The sequence below is a fragment of the Trachemys scripta genome, chromosome 11 (genome assembly GCF_013100865.1).
Source record: "Trachemys scripta elegans isolate TJP31775 chromosome 11, CAS_Tse_1.0, whole genome shotgun sequence".
NCBI lineage: Eukaryota > Metazoa > Chordata > Testudines > Emydidae > Trachemys > Trachemys scripta.
Genome location: NC_048308.1, coordinates 34,130,079 through 34,155,620, shown reverse-complemented (window position 1 = coordinate 34,155,620; position 25,542 = coordinate 34,130,079). Strand labels below are relative to the sequence as shown.

Genomic DNA, 25,542 nt, shown 5'->3' with positions numbered 1-25,542 from the left:
CAACAGAGGGTCCTGTGGCACCTTTGAGACTAACAGAAGTATTGGGAGCATAAGCTTTCGTGGGTAAGAACCTCACTTCTTCAGATGCAAGTCATCTGAAGAAGTGAGGTTCTTACCCACGAAAGCTTATGCTCCCAATACTTCTGTTAGTCTCAAAGGTGCCACGGAACCCTCTGTTGTTTTTTACAGATTCAGACTAACACGGCTACCCCTCTGATACTTCTCACAGTATTAATTTTGATTATTTTTGGAAATAGCCATTCTTCAAGTATGTTAGAGTGGATTCCACTGTAGATGCGCATGCACCCATGCATGTGAGTTTGGAATCATTTCAGCAGTATTCATCAGGGCTGCACGTGTTCCCTGTGCTGCTTCATGCTCCCATGCAAGGGCGTAAAGGGAAGAGCAGCAACGATCCTCCCTCAGTTCCCTCTTAATGTTCCTGGAAGTGAGACAGAACCTTGACTGTGTCTGTCCTGCATCTGTATTTTGAATTTCACTTTATTTTTATTTTTCCTTATTAAAAATTTCAGTTGGATGTGCCAGAAAAAGAGTGATATATTGAAGAGGCCCCTGGTACACTCCTTTGTACACCAGGGTGAAGTACAGCCATTGGGCAGAGGCCATGTGAATCCTGTCCTTCCCGTGACTATCTGATGCCTTTCATTGATAGCCACAGCAGATGTTTTTTCTGCCTTGGGGAAGGGCACATCCCTGATAAGTGCTCTATCTGCCATGCCGCCTCCTCCTGCACCAGAAAATCAAGGGATGCAAGACTCAAGCAATGCTGCTTGGAGCATGCCTTATCCCAGAGAGGAGATAGCCTCCTCAGCTCCAGCTTGGAAGACATCTTCAGCAAGTGCCCTGGTAACTAGTCACCACAACTCTGGTTCCAGCAGGGAGGAGAAATCATTAAGCTCCTTCCCAGAGGCTACAGGTTTAACAAGGTAGTGTAGAGCCACATCAAACCTATCCCAGAGTGGACCTTCTTCGGAAACCATTTTGTCCCCCTCCATCAGGCATGACGAGAAGCTAAGGCTGGTCATTGGCACCTATGGCTGCCTGTCTAGTTCCTTTCCTTGCCCCCTACTTGTCCCCTCGCTCACTTTCTCTCTTCAGAGGCCCTTCTTACAAGAGCCTGTTACCAAAAAAAAAAAAAAGTGTCCCTGCTGGAGTGCAGAGAAAGAGGCTTCTATTCCTGATACTTCGTTACTCTGAAGAAGAAAGTGATCTCCAGCCTATCTTAGAGTGGAGGAGGCTGAACAGAGATATATATGCGCCATCTCAGATTCAGGATGTTAATGTTTGCCTCCATTGTTTCATTACTTCAGGCTCAGAACTGGTTTTGGCTCTTGACTTATACGAGTACTTACACATGGTCCACAGGAAATAGCTGAGAATTATGTTGGGGGCCAAACCATTACTAGTTCACGGTATTGCCCTTTGGACTCTCCCTGGCACCAAGAGTCTTTACAAAATGCCTTGCCGTTGTGGCTGGACACTGAAGGGAAAAGGGCATCCATGTCTGCCCATATCAAGATGGCTGCCTGATCAATAGCAAATCATCAGCGAACTTGGATTTGTTTCAGCTACGCCCTTTCTCTGTTTGCCTTCTGCTGAGCAACGAGAAATTGTCACTTACTCAATCACAGACAAATAGAGTTCATCAGAGCTAGAATAAATTCCATGACAGCGAGGGATACTTATCACAGGACTGATTCTTCTCACTTCAGTTGTTACTGAATATAGTGGTATTGCACCAGCTATGACAGTTTGGATTTGCTTCACGTTATTAAGCCATATATCTGTGCATACATTACACCATTTGCTGGGCTTCACCTGAGTCCCCTACAGCTTTTTCTCAGATCAGCCTATTCTCCTGTGAAGCATCTGATGAGCAATACTGTTTTAATTCCATCTCATAATCTTGCAGCATTGACCTGGTGGCTGCATCATGACAATGTCCAAAAAGGGATACCATTTATGGCCCTGTAGCCATCCAGTGCATTAGTCACAGATGTGTCTGGGGAGCACAACTGGAACAGATACAAGAGACATGTCACCAGAGGAGCTAAAACTAAACATCTTAGAATTGAGTCCTCAGATTGTGTGTGTGTGTGTGTGTGTGTGTGTGTGGCATTCCTCTTGGGCCTGTGACACTGTGTAGTACAGATGCTGACAGAGTGTGGGTGATGTACTACATAAACCTACAAGGAAGTGCCCACTCTGCCTCCCTCAGCAGGGAGGGAATCAAGCTATGTAAATAGTGCCATCTTCAAGGCATACCCCTGATAGCCCTGAACCTTCTGAGAGCTAGCAACAACTTGACAGATTTCCTGAGCAGACAAGTTGATATCATCCATAAGTGGTCACAGTTTAAATTGATCTCCCAGCCAGTATTCCATCAGTGGGAGAATCATGTGATAGACCTGTTTTACCACCACAGAAGCATCAAGTGTCTCAGCTTTTGCTCCAGAATATACTGAGTGAATTTTTTTTACAAAAATTTTTTTTGCAGAAAAATGCATTTTTTTTCAGGCCCCCAAACTATTCTCCGAATACTTTGCTAGACATTTTTTTTAGAGGTGAATTATTTCATTTTGTCTTTTTTTGTTTTCAGATTCAGCCAATTTACTACAAAAAAGGTAAACATGCAAAATGGCCAAAAGCAAAAACAAAACAAATCGTATTCACTCTGTTATAGGCATGTGTGCAGGATCCCTGCTTGACGCCTTCCTTCTGCAATGGAATTAGAGCCTTATTTGCCCATTCCTAGTGATTCTGCTAATCCACAATTATTGCTAAGGCCAAAAGAAACTAGGCCAAGCTCATCCTTATAGCTCCCTCCCGGCTGAAGCAGTTTGTCTGATGTACCTGTTACAGATGTTCACACAACCATCAATCAGACTTCCAGATCATGCAGACGTGTTTGTCACAAGTATTCCATCTAGACCTGAAAATCACTGCAACTGATAGCCTGGATGGTTGGCTGTCTGAGCATCGTGGGAAGAGACTGCTCCTTTCGCCTTCAGGAAATCCTAGCGTGGAGCAGGAAGCCCTGTGAGAATCATCTACTTGTCCAAATAGAAATAAATTCTCAATATATGTGACCCAGCATGGCCTAGAGCTGGTACCGATCCCGATACCAAAGATTCTGGGCTCTCATTTTAGTTCAGTCAAGTTTCATCTGGTAGCAATATCCCCAGATCATCCATCAATAGTCAGTCATGGTCTTCTCTCATTTCATGGTATTCATATTTCTTATGGGCCTGAGGATTGCTTGCCCACTGGGTTACAGAACTCACTCCAACTTGGGACTTCAACATCATCTGTCTGAGGCTTATGAAGACCCCCCACTTGAGCCCATCTTACCGTGCTCCATCTATAATCTTATTCTCAGGAACTCTTTCTGATGGCCATCACCTGAGCCACAAAAGGTGAGCAAGCTTGAGGCATTCATAGTGGAATCCCTGTGTACCTTGTTACATAAAGACAAAGTGGAATTAATATCTTATGCAAAATTCATCCCCAAGGTCATTTCTGAATTGTATTTAAACCTGTCAGTCAGCTAACCTGTGTTCCTTCCAAAACCACATTCCACACAAAGGGAGAAGAAACTGCACATTCTGGACATAACCAGAACTCTTATATTTACATTGACATTACCAAATATTTCAGATTGGCCCTGTGTCTACATGTGGCTATAGCCAGCCACTCAAAAAGGCAGGCTATTTTTAGCACAAAGACTATCAAAATGAGAAACACCTTGTATCTCGCTCTACCCCCACCTGGCTGATGGTCTCTACTGGAGTGATGGGTACAAGTGACAACCTCAGTCTGTTTCAGAAATGTCACTATCTGCAAGACTGCTACGTGGCACAATCTGCTCATGTTTTAGCATTATGCACTGAACTTGGCTGCTAGATCAGATGCCAAATTGGAAGAGCACTACTCCAATCTCTCTTGGACTGATGCTGGTCATGCCCCCATCCTGAAGAGGATAGTGATTGCCAGTCACCGAGGCTAGGTCTACACTATGGACTTAGCAGCAGCACAGCTGTGCCGCTGTAAGGTCTCCCATGTCACCATCTTTGCTGGCAGGAGAGAGCTCTCCTGCCAGCATAATTAAATCACCCCCAATGAGCAGCGTTAGTTACGTCGGCTGGAGAGCCTCTCAAGTTGACATAGCGCTGTCCACACCAGCACCTTTGCCAATGAAACTTATTTTTTTTCACACCCTTGACCCACAAAAGTTAGACCGACAAAAGTGGTAGTATAGACACAGCCCTCTGCAGTAGGATTCACACTGATGCATACTTGAAGAAAGAATGGTAACTTACACTACAGAACTGTTGTTCTTCAAGGTGATGTAGTTAGTGTGAATCCCATGTCCTAGCCTTTATCTATGCTTTCAGAGTCCTTGGCTTCCCTGGGCTTCAGATTACAGGGGAACTGAGGGAGAGTTGTGGCACTCCCCTCCTCCCCCCACCCTTATGCCCTTGCATGGGAGTCACAGATTGCATGCATGGCCCCGATGGACACTGCTGTTCAGTAGATCCTCATGTCACACACATGAGGCACATGCACATCTACAGTGGGATCCTCACTGAATAAAATATCTCATAGAACTATGATTACTGTGGGGCAAGTAACCATTGTTTACATATTCTTCAAAGTACCAATATTAACTTAATTATTAAACTAGATTCTGTCTTTTTGTTTTCAGAGATCTGGTGGACAAACTGCCAAGCTCACGTACTTTTCTTCTTCTTGGTGATGCATACATGAATATTCAAGAGGTGAGCATCTGCATCATGATAAAAGATGAGCAGGATAGTCGAGTAATTGTCTGTCATTAGCAAGTTTGATACAGTTTCACTTTCTGGTTCTGTTAATAGGTGATCAGAAAGCAAAATGTGTGCTAAGGAAAACTTAAGGTCTGTTTACTGGCTTAAAATATATAAATACTATATTCATTTTAATTTAACTTCAACATTTAGAGACTAAATAATATACTCAAAATAGAAGGCACCTCAGGGATGAGCATCAGATTTGGGATGGTCAGGGAAGAGGAGAATTGCAACCTCAGTGAACAATCAAGCATTTGCAAGTCAAATATTGATTAGAGATCTGTGGGTTGAAAGTTGAAGTAAATTCATTTCAGAAATGAAGTTGGACAAGGTTGGAACAGTTCATTCAATCTTGAAAGAAATGTGTAAATTCCAGAAAGGCCACGTTGCCGCAAGAGACCCATTCAGTGCTTAGAAAGCCAGACAGCATGTGGAGTGCTTGCAATTGATTTTAAATCTTCAAGCAATAGGTTGGGTCAACGTCTCTGGGACAGAAAAACTTGAAAGTATAGGTCACTGCAGTACAAAGAGTAGGTGATGAACCCTACCCTAGGGCATAAGCATTTGTCTTCAGTTTGTTTGGGTCATTTGTCCTTTTTAAAAGTGAACTCCGAAGCAAAAATGGAATTTGAGTTCAGCTTGGATTTATGCTGAACTTTCTGACTGACAAGGCTGAATGGAAGGGAAAGAAGGGACATTGAGTACAGCAATAAGTTTTTTGCATGTGCTTTTTCATAACTTCAGTGAACCAGGAAACGCCAAGAGAATTTCAGAGGACAGAGAAAAGATTAAAGGTTAATTTAAAACTTTGTTTCTGTGCTGAGTTTTCACAGCCTGGTTAACGGGAATTCAGCACAAAAATGTTTAAATCAGTTGTTACTGAGTCTGCTGTCATCTTAAGACAGTCTAGTAGAGACCACCCTGAGAAGTCCCATAATTTGTGGAAAAAAGTAGTATTGAATGAAGCTCGCTTTTTGGCATTAACAGATTGCTCAGAACGTTAGCTCGTTATAGGCCTTTTAGTATAGTTTTGTGAATTTACCATCTGCTTGTGTTTTACTGTTCTAGCCTGAAGAAGCTATAGAAGTCTACGAGCAGGCTTTAAAGAAAAATCCAAGAGATGGAGCTTTAGCAAGTAAAATTGGAAAAGCCCTAATCAAAACTCATAACTATTCAAAGGTATGTTATGAATAGTTCATAGACATGCTGTATAAATGGATTACTGTCTCCTTCAATGTTAACTTGTTTTTCTAGTACACCTGCAGATAGAAGTATTTTACTATGAAAGTTCCAAAAAAGTGGTTTTTCATACCTCTCAAAATGCCTGGAGTGTTGAATGTTGATTTTTCTCTTAATCCGGGCCAAACAGACCTACTAATATGTCTCATGGAAAACTTAAAAAACATTCTACTTAAAAATAATTAATATTTTTTCCCCTTATTTTTCACTGCTGAAGACACCTACATAAAAATAAGGTCTTTGTTGCTAAGAAATTCATCTGTTCCAGACTGATTATTTACTTCCTGAAGTTATGAAGCTCTGTCTGCGATATCCTCATCGGAACCAAATAATGATGTCATAGTTGAAGGATTAAGACTTCTGGTCAAAAATAAGCAAATGGATAATAATGTGTTAATAAAAGTTTTTTATATTTTATTATTAGTATAGCATGTTTGAGAATTACAAGATTCAGTTAATTGAATTTGTCATCTTGTAAACAAGGACAGTCCATGCGAAGAATGTGGAACAATTATCTCAAAATATTCTTTGGATGCTTCTTACTGTTTGTTACTGCAATCCAACAGTATTGTATATCAGCACAAATTACTTTGACATACATTCTTAGCAGTTCTTGAAGTGTGTCAGTGTGGATTCCACTCTACATGTGAATACATATCATGCACGCAATCTTGGAATCTTCAAATAGCAGTGTTGATTGGGCTGTGTTGTCAACATGCATGTCCTCACACTCTCCCATCCAAAAGCATAATGGGCAGAGAGGCCACAGCTGCCCCTCAATTACTACTTACCAACTGTGACAGTGAGACAGTGCCCTCCTGGCACCAAGGACCAGTAATCAAGACAAAGGCGATCAGAACATTCTGCCAAATGTAATTTCTGATAAGTCTTCTCTTCCCAGAGGGAGAAGCTTAACTCTTCATTCTGCTCCTGGGAATGGAGCAGTAAGCTCATGCAACAGGGGAAAGTGATGGTGGCTCACTTCTGGCTCCGTATCTAAGAGACACAAAACAGCTCCTATATCTGACCGTGTTGGTGACTGCCAACTGCCAGCATCAGCACCAATAATAGAATCATTAGCTGTGGTGCTGACCTGATGATATTAGAGGAGTTTGCTAAGTCTCCAAAGCTCTCCTCTGCACCAAAGGCACTATGCTCAGCATGGTACATGCTTAGGGCTTATGATATCAGTGTTGCCTCAAAGATCACTACCACCATTGGAGAAAGTCTCATTTCTTACCAGGACACATCTTTTCTTAATCGTCAAGCAGAGAACTCTTGCTCCACCATTCAACCAGATCAGGGAGAGGGTCTTTCTCTTCGAACCAGGGTTCATGACCCCAACTCCTTCACCTCAGGCATGACAATGGCCTGATCAACTTTACCAAAAGCAGCCTTATTCCTACAATGCTCCACTTTGGGCATACTGGGGACCTCCATTTAGGAACAGATCTCCTTCCTATCAGTCATGGAAAATGCAGTAGGAGAGTTCAACCTGCATGATTGCTGGTCCCCTGAATATGGACTGGGAGGAGCATGAACAGTTGGCAGATAAAGAACAGGCAAGTTTTGAGCCACCAGGACAATATCCTTCATCCTTTCCCAAAGATCCATCCTGGGCTTCTTCTGATGAGGCAGTCTCCTGATGATTTTAGAGCCTTCCAGGAGCTGCTTTCCCATACTGCTGATTTCTTTAAAAATAGAAACATCAGTAAGGGAGGAAAAAGCTCACGTATTATTAGACATACTACATTCTTCTGCCCCTGTCAGAAGAGCACTGCAAATTAACAAGGCATTTTAGAGCTGACTAAAACTTTTTTGGCCAGCAACATTACCTCTAGCTAAAAGAGCAGTAGGGAAAAAGGTACCATGTACCCCAAACGGGTTATAAGCAATTCTACACTCTTCCTACACTGGGGTCATTACTAGTCTCTGCAGTTCATGAAAAAAACTTAAATCTAGGAGTATGCCTAAGGAAAAAAGAGACAGAAACTATTTTTGTTTGGGACAAAGGGTTATTAATTAATGTCTCTTCGGCTACAGAGAGTGAACTTTCAAGCCTTGTTCATGAAGTACAGTTATCTAACCTAGAATAAGATGGCTCCCTTTTTTTGGTTAAATTTCCGTAGAACGTGAGAGGAGTTAAAAGCCATTATTGCTAAAGGACAGCTAGTGTCAGACATGTTACAGGCAGCCAAGGATACCTCAGACATGCTGCCTAGACATATAGCCACTGCAGCAACCATGTGAAGAATGTCATGTTTACTGGACTCTGGTATTCCTAGAGAGATGCAGAATGCAACTGACTATTTGACTTGCCCTTTAGGATACAAACTTATTGAGCACATGTACTGATGATGCTTTACATGTCCTAAAAGATTCCAGAGCCATACTGCAAACACTGAACACTTGCATCTCTGTACTAAATTGCAAGCTTTTCATATAACAAGGGCAAGCTAGACAGAAAATACCCAGTTACTTACAGCAACAACCTTCTGAGTATCCACTCAGGAAGAACCTGAGGTTCTTTTGGAGAAGGTTAACATCTTTCTCAGTCACTAGTCAGTGTTCACCTGCTTCCAGACAGTAGGTTTGATATGAGGAAGATGAGCCACATTCAAACTGGACAAGATGCCTACTTTCTCTTTTTTCTACCAGCTTGGACTGGAATAATAACCAAAAGATGAGTGAGAGAAGTTGTCTTGTGGCTATTCATCCAGTTCTAGTCCTTACCCCTCTCTCATCCCTCTTGTGGGATCCTTCTCATGAAAATCAACCAATAGAAGTGGCTTCCCTGCTTCACCTGGAAGCCAAAGAGGAGATAACTCTGGAGTTCAGGGAAAAAGGCTTTTATTCCCAGTAGTCTCTTCTTCCAAAGAAAAAAGGGGGTCTTTTTGTCCTATCCTAGACGTGAGAAGACTGAACAAATATATGTTGTCTTGGTTTCAGGATGGCCACTGTCATCCCTTCTCTTCAGGCTCATGACTGGTTTGTGGCTCTTGACCTTCAAGATGACTACTTCCATTTTCTGACCCATCTGGCCCATAGGAAGTATCTGCAATTTACAGTAGGGCCCAATCAATATCAATAAAATGTGCTATCATTCGATCTCCACATCTCTGAAAGTCTTCACAAAATGCCTAGCACATCTAAGGAGATAAGGTATTCATGTGTAACCATATCTAGGTGATTAACTAATCAAAGGCAGGTCTCATCAGGAAGTCACTACAGCCCTAAACTATGTCTTTCACCTACTCAGACTGGTGGGCCTTGTGGTGAAATAGTTTCTCACCCATCACAGATGACACTATTTATAGGAGTCCTAATCAACTCCAAATTGGCAAAAGCATATCTTCCTGAGAACAGATTTTGTTTTCTCCAGATGATCAGCACCAGTATCAAAATGAATCTGAGTAAAACCTGCCTCAAACTCCTAGGTCAGACGTCCGCTTGCGTATATGTGACACTGCTAACCAGACTTAACCTACTTCCGTAAAAGGCTAGCTGAAGTTATTGTATCCTTGCAGAATATCAAATGAACATGCACATTATGATTCTAGCTTGTGCTTTATCATCCCTGAACTGGTAGTCAGATCCCCAAAACATTTGGAATGCAGTACCCTTCTCCACCCCCCACTCCTATAAAGACACTGTCTGAAGATGCATCAGGAACAGGTTGAAGCACACACTTAGACCATCTTCAAGTACAAGGAACTTGGTTCCAAAAGTACTCTCAAACGTTCCAGAATTATGGGCGATTGGGTTAGCTTGCATAGCATTCCTACCTGTTTTAAAGAATTCCACACTGCAAATTCTCGCAGACAACACATCTGCAATGTATTATGTAAACAAGCCAGGTCATTGCCCCTGTGCCAAGAGGCAGCCAATTTATTGGCATGGTATCAATAACGTGGAATAATCCCAATAGTTCTTATCGTCCAGGAGTCAGCAGTTAGACAGTCTGTTTAGGACTGCTGAATATCACCAACCATAAATGGTCTCTGAAGTGCTTCATCACCCCAATATTTCACTGCTGGGGAAATCCCATTATGGACTTTGGTGGCAAAGAGAACATGAAGTGTCCAGTCTTTTGCTCCTAGGAGGCATGACTTGGGATTGTTTCCAGAGTCCTTTCTCATAGCATGGGATTAAGATTTCATGTATACGTTTCCCCTGATCTTTCTGATGCTAAGGGTGATCAGACAGGATGCAATCACGCTGCTTTTGATAGTTTGACATTGGCCAAGACAATTCTGTTTGACATCCTCAGAATGTCTTTTCAGCCTCCAATAGTGCTTCTCATCTGTCCAGACACTATATCTCGGAACCAAGATCAGATATTTGACTCAGACCCAAAATTGCTACACCTGATTGTCTGGATGTTGTTTGCAGTGTTGTCGTAAGTGTTACTGTGTAAGCTCAAAAGTTTGTCTTTCACCAACAGAAGTTGCTTCATTAAAAGATATTCCCTCCCCACCTGGTCTCTCTAATTGCCTGGATGTTGGCTAGTTGAGTGCAACTGACTGTTTACTACATATACAAGAAATCCCACTGCATAGCATAAAACTGTCCACACGGAAAAATGGAAAAGATTCTCTATTTGGACAGCCATTGAAGGCTCCTAGATCTATAATCCTTGATTATATTCTACATTTTTGAAACACTTTTTGGACTTCCATTTAGTTTCGTTAATGTTGATCTTATAGTGATTTTTGGCATGCCGTCCCTCCCCTGGTACAGTCGTGTTCAGTTTCCTCTCACCCCAATATATCCAGAGATTTTCAGTCTCTAACATTTCTTGCTGAATAACCCAAAGGAGAGTAGTGCCTAGGCTTGGCTGGGAGTTCAGTGAACAAAATCTATTTTAATCCCTTTGCTTTTTTTGAGGCAGGTGCTCTACAGTGCTGCCGATATTTAAGCTGAAAGAGGTAGACCACTTAATGTTTTTGGCGTACTTTACATGTGCTAGAATGTAATCTTTTAAAAAAAAAAAAAAAATCCTTGAAAATGGATTTTGACAATTAAACATCAATGTACTTAATTCCAGTTTTAATTTGTCTTTTTTTTCTTGTAACATATAAAGTCATACATTTGAAAATAAGTTTTCTGTAACATAAAATATTAATGCTTATATTTTAATTTTTCAAATACTGTAACTATAACTGTTTAGAAAACAGAAAATATAAATGCTTTCCCCACATTTTGTAAAAAAAAAATAGCTTGGAAAATTTCTGTTTAGAATCTGCTCTAATTGTGACCACTTCAGTGGAGCTGAAAGCAACCCATACGAGGGTATCCAGAAGGTTTTTAAACTGTTGTTAGCCTTCATTTTCTTTTCTGTACAAAGGACCAAATCCTGATGCCACAAATAATGGCTCATACAAATCACTACATCACTTTTTTTAATAGGGCTGTCCTTGCTAAGAACCTATTTTTGTTGTTTCCTTGAAGACACTTCATTCTTTTTAAAAAAATAAATAAATAAATAAATCTTGTCACCTTTTTTTTAAATTAATTTATTTATTTAATTATTTTTGGAAGAGCACTAGCATCCCCTCTGTTTGCAGATGGACTTCAAAATTTGTCAGAGAGATAAAACTTGGGTCAAAAAAGTGAGTTGTTCTGTCTGTAAATCCATTCAGATTTGGCTATCAGCTCTCAGGATGAAAAAAAACCCCCAAATGAATGATGGGGAGGTGCTGTTTAAAAAATAGTGTGTGGTCATATAATTAAAGATTTATCATAATGCAGAGGCCCAGGGAGCAGAACTAAGATTGCACAGGCAACCTTACATTTTGACACTTCTTAACTTCTGAGTCATTCACTTTGCAACCTAAAGTTTCTTTTAATATAGTTTTTGTATGTAATTCTACATTGAAATAAATATCTGCCGTTACCAACTTGTTAGTGTTTTTACAGGACAGTTTATAATTAGGGTGAGAGTGGAGCAGGTACTTGCATCATTAAGCAACATTTCACTAATTACCTAAGTGCAAGGTATTATTTTTATTAAGATTTATTTTAGAAAGCTGATTTTCATAAATTTATAAAGTTATTGGTTTCAGGCAATAAGTTATTATGAAGCTGCACTGAAAAATGGTCAACAGAATATCCTTTGCTATGATCTGGCTGAACTCCTGCTGAAACTGAGGCAGTATGAAAAGGCGGAAAAAGTTCTTCAGCAAGCTTTAGACCATGAGCCTGGTATGAAATAGTCATTTTATTTACAACAAAAGCGAAATATGGGGGGGGGGGGGTTGGGGTTTGGGGGTTTTTTTTTTTTTTTTTTTTTTTTTTTTTTTTTTTTAGGAATAAATGGGTATAGTGTAGATATTTTATCTTATGAACTTCCAAACTAGTGTTGGCACTGTACTATGAGAATTGCATGTAAATTAAATTTAACTCCATTTAAAGATGACCAGCAAAGGATTTTTAAAATATGGAGTTCAAACTTCCTTACTGCTTTATCATGTGTAAAGGCTTTCCGAAAAGTCTGTTATCTATCTTAGAAATAACTTTTAAAAAGTGAAATGTGGTCATCCTGGTTTTGTTAGAAGAACACTAGGAGGTATAAGATGTGTTTCTTGTGCGCTCATCACAACTTAGAGGGGTGAAGGTGTTTGAATCTTTAACACGGGCTTCCTTTTTACAAAATATTAATTGTTCATTGAAATTAAATAACAGAAATAGAATTTTAAAGGCTGACTAAAAATCCCTTATTAGCTCAACTTTCATACTCTCGGCTTTTGTGATGTCACTATTGCTTTAATTCACTAGTCTGCCAGCCTACACAGGATCTGAATGTTAAATGCAGAAAACAAGCTGGAAAAGACTTCACATGTACAGTTAATCTACTTGTTTGGAATCTGATTGAGTTAGCCAAGGCCATCTGGCTCTGGCTAACCCAAGAATCACATTTTATACAAATTGTGATTGTTTTTACTGTTACAGAAAAAAAAAAAAAAACTACCGTACCATCACCTTTCATATTTTCTGTACATCACAAGGAAGCAAAAAAGTGCACAAGCCAAAATTATTTTCTTTGTAGATCCTCTTTAAGAATTTTTTTCCTTATGTTTTCTTCATGTCCTTACCTGACAAATTATTGTTCCATTGGGTGACATGAAACAGATAACATTTTTAAATAGAAATGAAATATTTTGTAATAATCTACAGAACACTAGAAAATGTACTGTGGAGAGTAATTGTGCACTAGACGGGAAATAGAGACAGAAAACGTATTAAGCCATCTAACCTACCTTATTTACACAGAGCTCCTTAGAGACAGCCTGCTTATAGAGTGCTGCTCGTTGTACTGTGTTTTATAAAATACACTTTAGTTTTAGGCACCTGTAGAACTGTATGTTTTTATTTGGACGTAATAAGATCTCTTTGTTAAAGTACAGATATAAATAGGCCCTAGATATACCAAACTGTAAAGCAGCCATGCTGTGTCAGTTGGGAAGCAGATGAAAATTATAATATATAATGGAAGTGCTTATACTCCTCAAAGCTGTTTCTTCCATAGTTTCTTTCACAACCACTAAATAAAAGTAGCTTGCAGCTTTTTCAGTAGCCCTTCGGGGGGGATAGCTCAGTGGTTTGAGCATTGGCCTGTTAAACCCAGGGTTGTGAGTTCAATCCTTGAAGGGGCCACTTAGGGATCTGGGGCAAAAATCAGTACTTGGTCCTGCTAGTGAAGGCAGAGGGCTGGACTCAATGACCTTTCAAGGTCCCTTCCAGCTATATGAGATAGGTATATCTCCTTCTTCTTCGAGTGCTTGCTCATATCCATTCCATTAGGTGTGTGCGCGCCGCGTGCACGATCGTCGGAAGATTTTCTACCCTAGCAACACCGGCGGGTCGGCTGTGGAGCCCCCTAGAGTGGCGCCTTCATGGCGCTGAATATATACCCCAGCCGACCCGGCGCCCCCTCAGTTCCTTCTTACCGCCCCTGACAGTCGTTGGAACTGTGGAGCGCGGCATAGCTGTCCTCCACTCTCCCTAGCTTTGTTTGTTGTTCATAGTTGTAGTTATAGTTATAGTTGTAGTTCTAGCGTTTGTAGTTAAATAGTTAGTAGTTTCAAAGTTGTTATAATAGTCCAGGGGACTAAGGGGGTCGTCTCCCCCTTTCTCCCCCGGCCGCGGGCCCGGGCTCATGCCCAAAGCTCCCGGCTTCAAGCAGTGCGCCTCCTGCGCTAAACCTATGCCCACGAGCGACCCGCACGACTCCTGTCTGAAGTGCCTGGGAGAGTCCCACCAAACAGATAAGTGCAAAATCTGTAAGGCCTTCAGACCAAGGACCAAGAAAGAGCGGGACTTTCGGCTCCGGCAACTCCTGATGGAGGCGGCACTTACCCCGGACACTCCCTCTACGAGCCAGGCCCCGGCGCCTAGCGCCTCGGTGCGCAGTGCCCCAGCAGCACCGGCAATGCCGACAGCGCGGGTGGTGTCGGACAAACCTCCCCGGCACCGGACCTCGTCGGCACCGCAGCAGATACCTCGACGCCGGTCATTATCCCCGGGGCATAAAAAAGCCCATAAGACGGGGACCTCTGTGCCGAAGACGCCGGCTCCCCCAGTGCCGGGGGTAGAGCCGAGTGCGCCGGCGGAGCACCGGAAACAGGTGCCTCCAGCACTGTCGACTCCGGCACCGAGGCCGTTGAGTCCGGTGCAGATAGCGTCTCCACCGAGACCGGCGGTAATACAACTCCCGTCGACTCCGGAGACCTTCGTGGCGGCGAGAGACTTGATAGCTCTCACAGAGCCGGCACCGCCTCAACCACTGGCACCGACGGCACCGTTAACTCGCCCGGTCCAGTCAAGGGGGAAACCTGCCCTGATGCGCCCTCCATCGCAAGGGCTGGAACCTCGGCACCGATCCAGGTCCCGAAGCAGGTCCCCACGCCGCTCGCAGTCCCGGCACCGAGTATCACCTCGGCACCGGTCGTACTCGCGGCCAAGATCTTCGTCGTGGCACCGTTCTACGTCTCGGCACCGCTATGATCGTCGGCACCGATCAACGTCGAGACGTAGTTCTCGGCACCGCTACGGTCGACGTTCGACGTCGAGAGGCCGCTCCCGGCACCGGGCATACTCCAGGTCCTCGTCGAGGTCCAGATCCGGCTCCCGGCACCGACGGGGTCATCGGCACCGATCGCGGTCCCGGCACCGTTCGCCGGCACCGCGCAGAGATAGATCATCTCCGGACCGGTACCGTGCGGCACCGCAGCCCACGGGGATCGTTTCATCTCTCTCGGCACCGCCATGGCCGTCAAGATCGGTGTCTCGCTCCTCGGAGGACCTGTCGAGATCGGCATACCCCCCTCAAGGGCAAGCTGAGGAACGGAACTTGGGCCATTGGCAGGAGATGGCAGAGGACCACTCTCATGGACCATCTCACTGGTCGTTTTGGACCCCGTGGGCGTACCACCAGGAGCAAGGGGCTCCAATACCATCGACCTCTCGCTCGGGTCACTCGGTTAGAAGGGCCCCAGAATCCACCATCTCTCGGCCTCCGCCAGGAGGTATGGAGGCTTCCGTGTCCACGCCACCTGACACCATAGACCCAAGTACAGGTGATGCTCCGGCCCAAGAGCAGGGGGATCAGGACCCCCCCCTGGATCCAGTACCACCGGAGGCATCTTCCTCCTCCTCTCCGGATGAGGCAGTGGCGGGCACTTCATGTACAGGTCCCCCCCCGATAGATCTTCGGGCTCACCAGGATCTCCTGCGTAGGATGGCCCGTAATATGGACCTGCAGGCGGAGGAGATAGTGGAAGTGCAGGATCCTATCGTGAACATCCTCGGAGCGGATGCCCCATCGAGGGTCGCGTTACCCCTGATCCGCACGATACAAACTAATGCGGATACGATATGGCAAACTCCTGCCTCTATCCCACCCACAGCGAGAGGGGTGGAAAGGAAATACTTTGTCCCGTCTAAGGACTACGGGTACTTGTATACCCACCCCCAACCGTGTTCACTGGTGGTGGCATCAGTGAACGCACGAGAGCGCCACGGCCAGCAGGCTGCAGCGCCTAAATCAAAAGAGGCTAAGCGGCTCGATTTGTTTGGCCGTAAGGTTTACTCAGCCGGAGGGCTGCAACTTAGAGCGGCGAACCAACAGGCGCTACTGAGCCGCTACAATTTTAACTCCTGGAACTCTATGGGGAAGTTTAAGGAGTTGATCCCCCAAGAGTCCAGGGAAGAGTTTGGAGCCATGGTAGAGGAGGGTAAGAAGGTGGCTCGGACCTCCTTGCAGGCCTCCTTGGACATAGCAGACTCGGCTGCGAGGACCCTGGCTTCGGGTATCGCTGTGCGGAGGATCTCCTGGCTTCAAGTTTCGGGTTTGCCTCCGGAGCTGCAGCAAACCCTACAGGATCTGCCCTTTGAGGGACATGGATTGTTCTCTGACAAGACGGACTCTCGCCTGCAGAGCCTCAAGGACTCGAGAACAATCATGCGCTCCCTGGGGATGCATGTTGTGGACCCTCAGCGCAGACCATTTAGGCCGCAGCCTCAGCGCTTCTACCCCCCCCCCCCGCCTCGTCAGAGACAAGACTCGGCCCGGAGGCGAGGGCGAGGTGGTAGGAGAAGGTGGACCGGCCCTCAACCCGGCCAGAACCAGGGGCCACCTAGACCACCTTCAGGCCCCAGGCAAAACTTTTGAAGGTGCGGTCGAGGACGACGTACCAGTCATTCCCCAGGATCCAGCCCCCTCCTTTCGGGATCGTCTCTCCCACTTCCACCGTGCCTGGTCCCTTATAACTTCGGACCGTTGGGTCCTCCGCACGGTGGAAAAGGGATACACTATCCAGTTTTCTTCTATCCCCCCCTCCCACCCCCCTTCCCCGTCCCTCTTCAGGGACCCTTCTCACGAGCAACTTCTTATACAGGAGGTTTCTACGCTCCTGGCCATGGGGGCCATAGAGGAGGTTCCGATAGAGTTAAGGGGCAGGGGATTTTATTCCCGTTACTTCCTGGTCCCCAAGTCCAAAGGAGGTCTGCGGCCCATCTTGGACTTGCGCGGACTCAACAAATTCGTAGTAAAGTTGAAGTTCCGCATGGTCTCTTTGGGGGCCATTATCCCTTCCCTCGATCCTGGAGACTGGTTCGCCGCCCTCGACATGAAAGACGCATACTTTCACATCTCAATTTACCCACCTCACAGACGCTTCCTGTGATTCGTGGTAAACACGGTGCACTACCAATTTGCAGTCCTTCCTTTCGGCCTATCCTCGGCCCCAAGAGTGTTCACGAAATGTATGGCTGTCGTGGCAGCGTACCTTCGTCGGCAAGGGATACAGGTGTTCCCGTACCTAGACGACTGGCTGGTGCGCGGTCACACCAAGGAGCAAGTTCAAGCTCACGTCCACAGAATAGTGCACACATTCAACGAGTTGGGCATCCTACTCAACAAGGAAAAATCCACTCTAGAACCTACCCAGAGAATAGAATTCATCGGCGCAGTTCTAGACTCCAGACGTGCACAAGCCATCCTGCCAGACAACCGCTTTGGCACCATCACGAACCTCATTCAAGGGCTCAAGGCCTTCCCAACTACCACGGTGAGGTCGTGCCTTACCCTGCTGGGTCACATGGCTTCCTGCACGTACGTAACCAGGCATGCCAGACTTCGGCTTCGCCCACTTCAAACCTGGGTGTCATCAATATACCGTCCACATCGGGAGAGCCTGAACATGGTGGTCACGGTCCCGAACTCGGTCCTGGCCTCCCTCACCTGGTGGCTAGATCACAATGTGGTCTGCGAGGGGATGCCATTTCACGCCCCACAACCCTCTCTGCACCTGGTCACAGACGCGTCATCTCTGGGTTGGGGCGCCCATCTCAACGAACACCATACCCAAGGCCTGTGGACTGCACCCCAGTTAGCCCTGCACATCAATGTTCGGGAACTGATGGCGGTGCGCCTGGCGTGCCAGGCATTCCTCAATCTCCTACGTGGCCGCTGTGTGTTAGTTCTCATCGACAACACCACGGCCATGTTTTACATCAACAAGCAAGGAGGAGCACGTTCGTCAATTCTATGCCAAGAGGCCATTCGCCTGTGGGACTTCTGCATCGCCCACTCAATTCATCTCACGGCATCGTTCCTCCCTGGAGTCCAGAACACTCTAGCGGACCGACTCAGCAGGTCCTTCCAGACGCACGAGTGGTCTATCCGTCCGGACATCATACATTCCATCTTCCAGAAGTGGGGGTTTCCCCAGATAGACCTGTTTGCATCTCGAGACAACAGGAAGTGCCACGTGTTCTGCTCCCTACAAGGTCGAGCTCCGGGCTCCCTCTCGGATGCGTTTCTCCTTCCCTGGAAAGACCACCTGTTTTATGCCTTCCCTCCGTTTCCTCTGGTCCACAAGGTACTGCTCAAATTGCGCAGAGACCAGGCACAGGTAATTCTGATCGCTCCAGCGTGGCCGAGACAACATTGGTACACCACACTGTTGGAGCTCTCGGTTCAGACACCGATCCCGCTTCCATTATGTCCGGATCTCATATCTCAGGACCACGGTCGGCTGCGTCACCCCGACCTGCAATCTCTCCATCTCACGGCGTGGCTGCTCCATGGTTCACCCAGGCAGAGCAGCAGTGCTCGCACTCTGTCCAACAGATTCTGCTGAGCAGTAGGAAGCCCTCAACATGGACCACATACTTGGCCAAGTGGAAGCGGTTCTCCTGTTGGTGCGAACAACGAGCCACGCTCCCGTTGCAGGCACCCATTCCTCTCATATTGGAATATCTCCTCTCCCTAAAACAGCAAGGGTTGGCGATATCTTCAATCAGAGTTCACCTGGCTGCTATATCAGCCTTTCACCCGGGGGAACTCGCGTCCTCGGTATTCTCTAACCCGATGGTCGTTAGATTCCTCAAGGGCTTAGACCGGACGTACCCACAACAGCGTCAGCCCGTCCCGACGTGGGACCTTAATCTGGTTCTCTCCAAACTCACAGGCCCTCCATTCGAACCACTAGCCACCTGTTCACTTTTGTACCTATCCTGGAAGACAGCCTTCCTCGTAGCCATCACCTCAGCAAGGCGAGTTTCTGAACTCAGGGCGCTTACATCCGAGCCCCCTTATACAGTTTTCCATAAGGATAAAGTGCAGCTTCGTCCACATCCTGCCTTTCTCCCTAAGGTGGTTTCTCCATTTCATATCAACCAGGACATATTTCTCCCGGTCTTTTATCCCAAACCACATGCCACTCGCCAGGATCAACGTTTGCATTCCCTGGACGTACGAAGGGCCCTGGCCTTCTATATTGACCGCACAAAGCACTTTAGAAAGACGACGCAACTCTTCGTTGCAGTGGCCGACCGAATGAAAGGCTCACCGGTCTCCTCACAACGCCTATCCTCCTGGATTACGTCTTGCATCCGGACTTGCTATGACCTGGCAGGTGTCTCAGCACCGCACCTCACCGCTCACTCCACGAGGGCCCAAACCTCCTCGACTGCTTTCCTGGCACACGTTCCGATACAGGACATTTGTAGAGCGGCGGTTTGGTCATCAGTCCACACGTTTACAGCTCACTATGCACTAGTGCAGCAGTCCAGGGACGATGCTGCATTCGGGTCAGCGGTTTTGCACACAGCAATGTCTCACTCCGACCCCACCACCTAAGTTGGGCTTGGGAGTCACCTAATGGAATGGATATGAGCAAGCACTCGAAGAAGAAAAGACGGTTACTCACCGTTGTAACTGTTGTTCTTCGAGATGTGTTGCTCATATCCATTCCAAACCCGCCCCCCGTCCCCACTGTCGGAGTAGCCGGCAAGAAGGAACTGAGGGGGCGCCGGGTCGGCTGGGGTATATATTCAGCGCCATGAAGGCGCCACTCTAGGGGGCTCCACAGCCGACCCGCCGGTGTTGCTAGGGTAGAAAATCTTCCGACGATCGTGCACGCGGCGCGCACACACCTAATGGAATGGATATGAGCAACACATCTCGAAGAACAACAGTTACAACGGTGAGTAACCGTCTTATATTATATTATATTTAGATAAAATAACCAAAGCTGTGCTTTCAGTACTGTCCCCTTTCTACCAAAAATCCATCCAAAACAATGTGGTTCTTCAGAGTTTAGCAATAGTTAAGTGAAAGCACCATACAGCCCAGTCCTGCTCCCATTGAAATAGGGAGGACATTTCCTATTGATTCAATGGGATTAGGATTAGAACCTTAATTTGCGTAATTTATTCAAGATCTATTAGAAAGCCTTTTTTTCTCTCTCATGCATTTGAAACTAACGTGAGCTGAACTAAACACGCAACTCCTTTTGGGTGAATCTTTTGCAGATCTCCAATCCAATTTTTTCCTTAACCCACCTTCATCTTTCAGTTATGACTCATCCACAAAGTGTCATTGAACTCCAAAGGAGGCAGTTCCTACTTTAATTTTTTGTTTCATATTTTAATATTTTAACAGTGAATGAATTATCCTCTCTAATGGAAGATGGACGTTACCAAGTTCTTCTAGCAAAAATTTATAGCAAAATGGAGAAGACAGATGAAGCTATTGTGTCTTTACAGCAGGTAAAATAAAAATAAGTATGTTAAACTTTTAAGATTTTGTGGGGAGGAGGACTTCTAGCATTCTCCAGAAATAAATTGGATAGCAAAGTGGCTAAAGTAGAAAGAAAAGAAATAAAAATAAACTAGAGATTGAATTGCTCAGAGGATTGGTAATAGGATACAGACCTTTTTACCTCTAGGTTAGTGGTTTGATATTGACTGAAAGTATTTCTGTTGCTAGCTCTTAGGTGACCTATGAATTAAAGGTCTAAAGTCCAAGTCCCAGCTACATATTCATGTAAAAGCCACCATAGTTTCAGCAGAGTGGCTGAATTCTGGGCATGGAGTCAGAGCTAGCAGTGGCTTCCTTAGTTCAGGTCCAAAGCACACTGCTGAGCAATATGGGGAGTTTGTGGGAGCTATGCCTGTAGCCTTTCTGTGCATAGAGTAATTGAATTTCAGTTGCTATCCAAGGGCAGCATTAAGGATAAGGACTGGCGAACTGTGGAGTCTAAAGTTAAGACCTAGAATGGGGCTTGAGGGGAGAGCTGTAATGGCTAAAGAAAAAGGAGCAAAACTGTGGCAGCTAGAGACACAGTCTGGAGCTTTGGAAAAGATGTAGCACCTCGCCACAACTTGAAAGTTGATCTGACCAAAGAACCTCCTTTCCTCTCATTTGCTGAAAGACCTAATTTCAATGTGTTGGGCTCCAATGATTTCCTCCAGCACATGCAGAAAAACCTGGGGCTGAACTGCAGATTCAGGGAGCCTGAGCAATATCTTCTGAGCAGTCTGAAAAATTAAACCAGGTGCATTGCCCAAAGGATGTTTGCATAAAAAACCCAAACATTACATGTTAATCTATTGTAACATTTTGGTATTTCGTATCTCAATAAGAAATGCATCGAACCTACTCCCATCTCTTATTTTTGGTCCTTCCTTGTCTCATTCTCTTTCTTCAGCTTTTTTCTTTTTAGAGTTCAGTATCTTCTCCCCTCAACTCTCAGTAACTGTTTCCCTGCCAACTGATTTCTCCATTTCACCCTTTATTTCCTTGTGTAGTCTCTCCCTCTTGCTCCTTCATATTCTTTTAGCGTGTCTCACTTCTTCTTTTAATAACTACTCTCTTCACAGCCTCCCTCTTTGCTCTCCCTCTTCTAACATATCCTCAGTGTCTCATTCTCTTTTGCCACTGACTGTGTCTGCTTGCTTCAATTCCCCTCAAGCTCTGCTTTCTCCCACTGCCTGGCTGCCCACGCCTGCCACTTTGTTTGCTACTAAAATGCCCATGCATTAATTTACTAGTCCCAACTATACATTCACTCACCACCTGCCACTTATTATACTACTCTCCTCCCCTCCTGCTCCCACTCCTGCCTTTTGGAAGGTGACCCAGGATTGGCCCTCACAGCTCTTTTTTCTGGATCTCTTTGTTCCCCATCCCCTACACACACTATCTGTAGTTTCTTTGTTCTGCTGTAGGGAGGAGGAAATGTAGTTGGGGACTGGCAGAGAAGGTGGCTTTAAGCTGCTTTTTTTTTTTTTTAACCTAAACCACCAGTAGTAGAGCAGGATGAAGAAGCAGAGTAACATAACTGCTTCTTTCTCTCCAGCGGCTTGTGACAGCCCTTAAGCAAGGATGGGAGAGGGGAAAGAATGTTCAGAACCAACAGGGAAGCAGCTCTTTCCTAATGGGCTTTCAAAGATCAAATGGCTGGTGCACTCCTTGTGTGCCTCAACACTTTCTTTACACAATGATTGGGGTCCAATTATATTAATTAGGCAATAGATATATTGGGCTGATACTAAAAAAGTCTATGCAAATGTATATAATTGAGGAAGGTTTTTTGTTGTTTAATTTGTTATACTCATAATTTTTTTGCTCCCAGGGCTGAGTGTGATGTAATATGAGGAACTCCTAGATAAGCTGCGAGGTCTGCTATATAGGAGTTCCACTTTTGAATTTCCACCAGAATTGAGCCTCATAGATCGAAAACAAAACCGCAAAAACACAAAATTCAAATTTTCTTTTAGCAGGTGAAATAAATGTGATAATTTGGTTTTTGGACCTTGAAGTCTTGCTCATCTCTGCCTTAGCAGTAGTCAGGTTTTGTCAGTACTTAGTGAAAACGATGTTTGTGTACAGAACAAGAGAAGGCAGCTTAAAAAAAGACTTGATGTGACACTTGAGCTGAATGTTTTTTCACATGTAATCAACAGCCTTCATAGGCAGAACTTTGAGAAGGGGGAGGCCCAACAGTGGATATGGGGCGGGGGGGGGGGAGAAGAATAATGTGTTTTAAGTACAAAAAAATCAATTTTCTTTCTCACTGTTGATTACCAAAGTACTTGTTTGTAAACAGAAAGCTGTTGCTATAAGTAGACAGCTGCTCTTGTCAGAATCATTCAGTGATGTCTTGTGCCAGTACTTTTTGCCATCACAGCTCCTGTCACAGTGTTGGATTAGGAAACTACTGAATGAACTGAGGAAGGGGGGTGATTTAGAAGATTACTGCTGATTAGCTAGCTACAGGAATCTTTTTTACTTAAGTTGATATAACTATAATTTTGAGCTAACTATGATCATATGATAGCTTGAAAAAATACGAAATGTTCTGAGTGTTTTTATTTTTACAAGTGGTCAGATCTTAAATAAGTTAGGTAAAATGTGTAAAATGTAAGGAAAATATTGCAGATTAGTGAAATTGGATGAAACTTTTAATATTACTAAAATTGCAGATTTTGTCATTTAATAAAAAAATCACCTTCACTGTAAGGCTATGCCTATACTACACACCACTTGGTGGCGGTGTGTAGTATACATGGAGCTACATGCCATGGTGAAAAGCACGACTGCACTGCTGTGTGTAGCTACTTGTGTCAGTGAAGGGCTCTGGCAGAGGGTATGCAGAGGGGGGGGCGCGGGAGAAGGGGGGTGCTAGTGCTTCATCAGCTCCCCATTGTTGGAATCTTTCACTGTGATGAGCAAAGGCTCTACCAGCTTCCTGCCGCCAGTGTCTTTCCCACAGCAGGGGAAGGGCTCAGTCAATGGGAAGCTAGCAGAGCTTTTCGTTGCTGCCAGTCTTTCCCTGCAGCATGGGAAGGGTTCCAACAGAGGAGAGAGAGCAGGACACTACAGTGCTACAAAATAGCAGTGTAGGTGAGGAAGCATGGCTTGAATGAGTAGAAAGCCATGCAGGGTATGTAATCGAATACATACCCACACCCTTCAGGTGTGTCTTTACTTGCCTAAGTCGTTCCTCACCATCTACGCTATTTATTCCCATGATGGGGGTGGGCTACCCAGGTGTGTTCTCTACACACTCCCCAAAGAAGCATGCAGTATAGATGTACCTATAGTGTCATCATCCAAAAAAAAAAAAAAAATCTTGAAATATTGCCCAGATCTCTTTCTAATTTCCTCCACTCCACCCTGGAGGAAAACCTACTTTTCAAGAAACCAACACAGTTCTATTTTGTAGAATATATCCATTTTCTTGGCATGTAGGTGGCAAATGATGGTGCTGGTACACAAAATAAAAATATTTTCTTCTTAATGAAGCCCTTTTTAAATGGACAGAGGTCTGTATTGGACAAGGATATAGGCTATCTCCGTCAATTTGGGATAATAAATGTTAAAAAGCTTGTGTATTTTAAGAAAAACAAAAACAACAAGAAGTAAAATACCAACCTGATGATTGAGTGCACTGTGAGTTTGGGGAGAAGAATTTTCCTTGGTTGGAAAAAAATGCTTCAAAGGAGAGTCAGTAACAAACTTGTGAATGCAACCTCTGCATTTACAACTTGTGCTTTTTTTGTCTAATTATATTAACAAGAATGCATACATAACAATGATTGTTATTATCACATTAACTTTCTGCTACCCTCACTCTTTTTTTCCCCCCTAGGCTCGGGAATTGCAAGCCAGAGTACTCAAACGGGTTCAAATAGAGCAGCTGGATGCAGTTCCTGCACAGAAACAGTTAGTAGCTGAGATTTGTGCGGAGATTGCAAAACATTGTACAGCCCAGCGAAACTATGAGAAAGCAATTAAATTTTACAAAGAAGCTCTAGTTCATTGTGAAACAGATAACAAGGTCAGTCCTACCTCAGAAATAACTCTTTTATGTCACCTTTTATTGACAGGGTCTTGTCATCTAACAGCTTTTACTGCTGAACTACAAAGTTTAAAAAAAAAAAAAAAAAAAGTATGCCTTTGTTGCTGCTTTAAGATGTAGAGACAATCTGAGTTCTCCTTCTACTTGTTTCTGTCTTAGGTCTTGTCTTCACTGCAGTGGTAAATAGTGTTGCCCTTAACCCAACTCCCATCCACTTGCACAAATCTGTAGCGTTACTGATAAGTGGTGTTATCAGTGTGACCTAGTTGACCTGTCAGGAGGTATGGGTTGAATTTTAAGTGCTGCTGAGGCTTGAGCTAATAATGCAATTGGGAATGCAGCCATAGGCTACATCTTGAGTTTGCACAGCTCCTCAATTGCTAATCCAGTCACTCTGTGTAGTTCAAGTATTGTTCCCCAGTGTGACCACTCTAACTTGAACTAGGCTAGCTCAAGCGGAGTAACTCACACTAACTGTTGCAGTGACAATAAGCCCTTTGAAATATCAAGTTTTTACCTTCCTGTTTTTCCTAGCTGACTGGATACTACTGGGATAGTAATATCATAAGAGGATGGAAACCTTAACTGTGTTATTTTAATATCTAATTTGAGACAGAGAGAAGATGATTAGCCAGATTGATTAGAACACTGTGTTTTATTGGAGTTAAAGGTTTTAACAAAAACAGTGTGACTCAACTTCCCTTTTCCACTCAGTTGAGTGCTGGGAAAGCTGCAGCTCATATTTCAGTTTCTTGTGATGCAACTATCCTATTTTCCAGAGGGGTTCCAGCAAAAGTAAG

The 25,542-nt window shown here is 44.5% G+C and overlaps 1 protein-coding gene across 1 annotated transcript in view; it reads left to right on the top strand.

Annotated features, from left to right (window-relative positions):
• TTC21B (tetratricopeptide repeat domain 21B) overlaps positions 1 to 25,542 on the top strand; it is a 105,823-nt gene that overhangs the window by 54,957 nt on the left and 25,324 nt on the right. Inside the window, exons 16-20 of the mRNA XM_034785703.1 lie at positions 4,727 to 4,799; positions 5,919 to 6,029; positions 12,155 to 12,293; positions 20,539 to 20,645; positions 24,533 to 24,721. Coding sequence (XP_034641594.1) covers positions 4,727 to 4,799; positions 5,919 to 6,029; positions 12,155 to 12,293; positions 20,539 to 20,645; positions 24,533 to 24,721 — 619 coding nt within the window. The remainder of the gene's footprint in view (positions 1 to 4,726; positions 4,800 to 5,918; positions 6,030 to 12,154; positions 12,294 to 20,538; positions 20,646 to 24,532; positions 24,722 to 25,542) is intronic.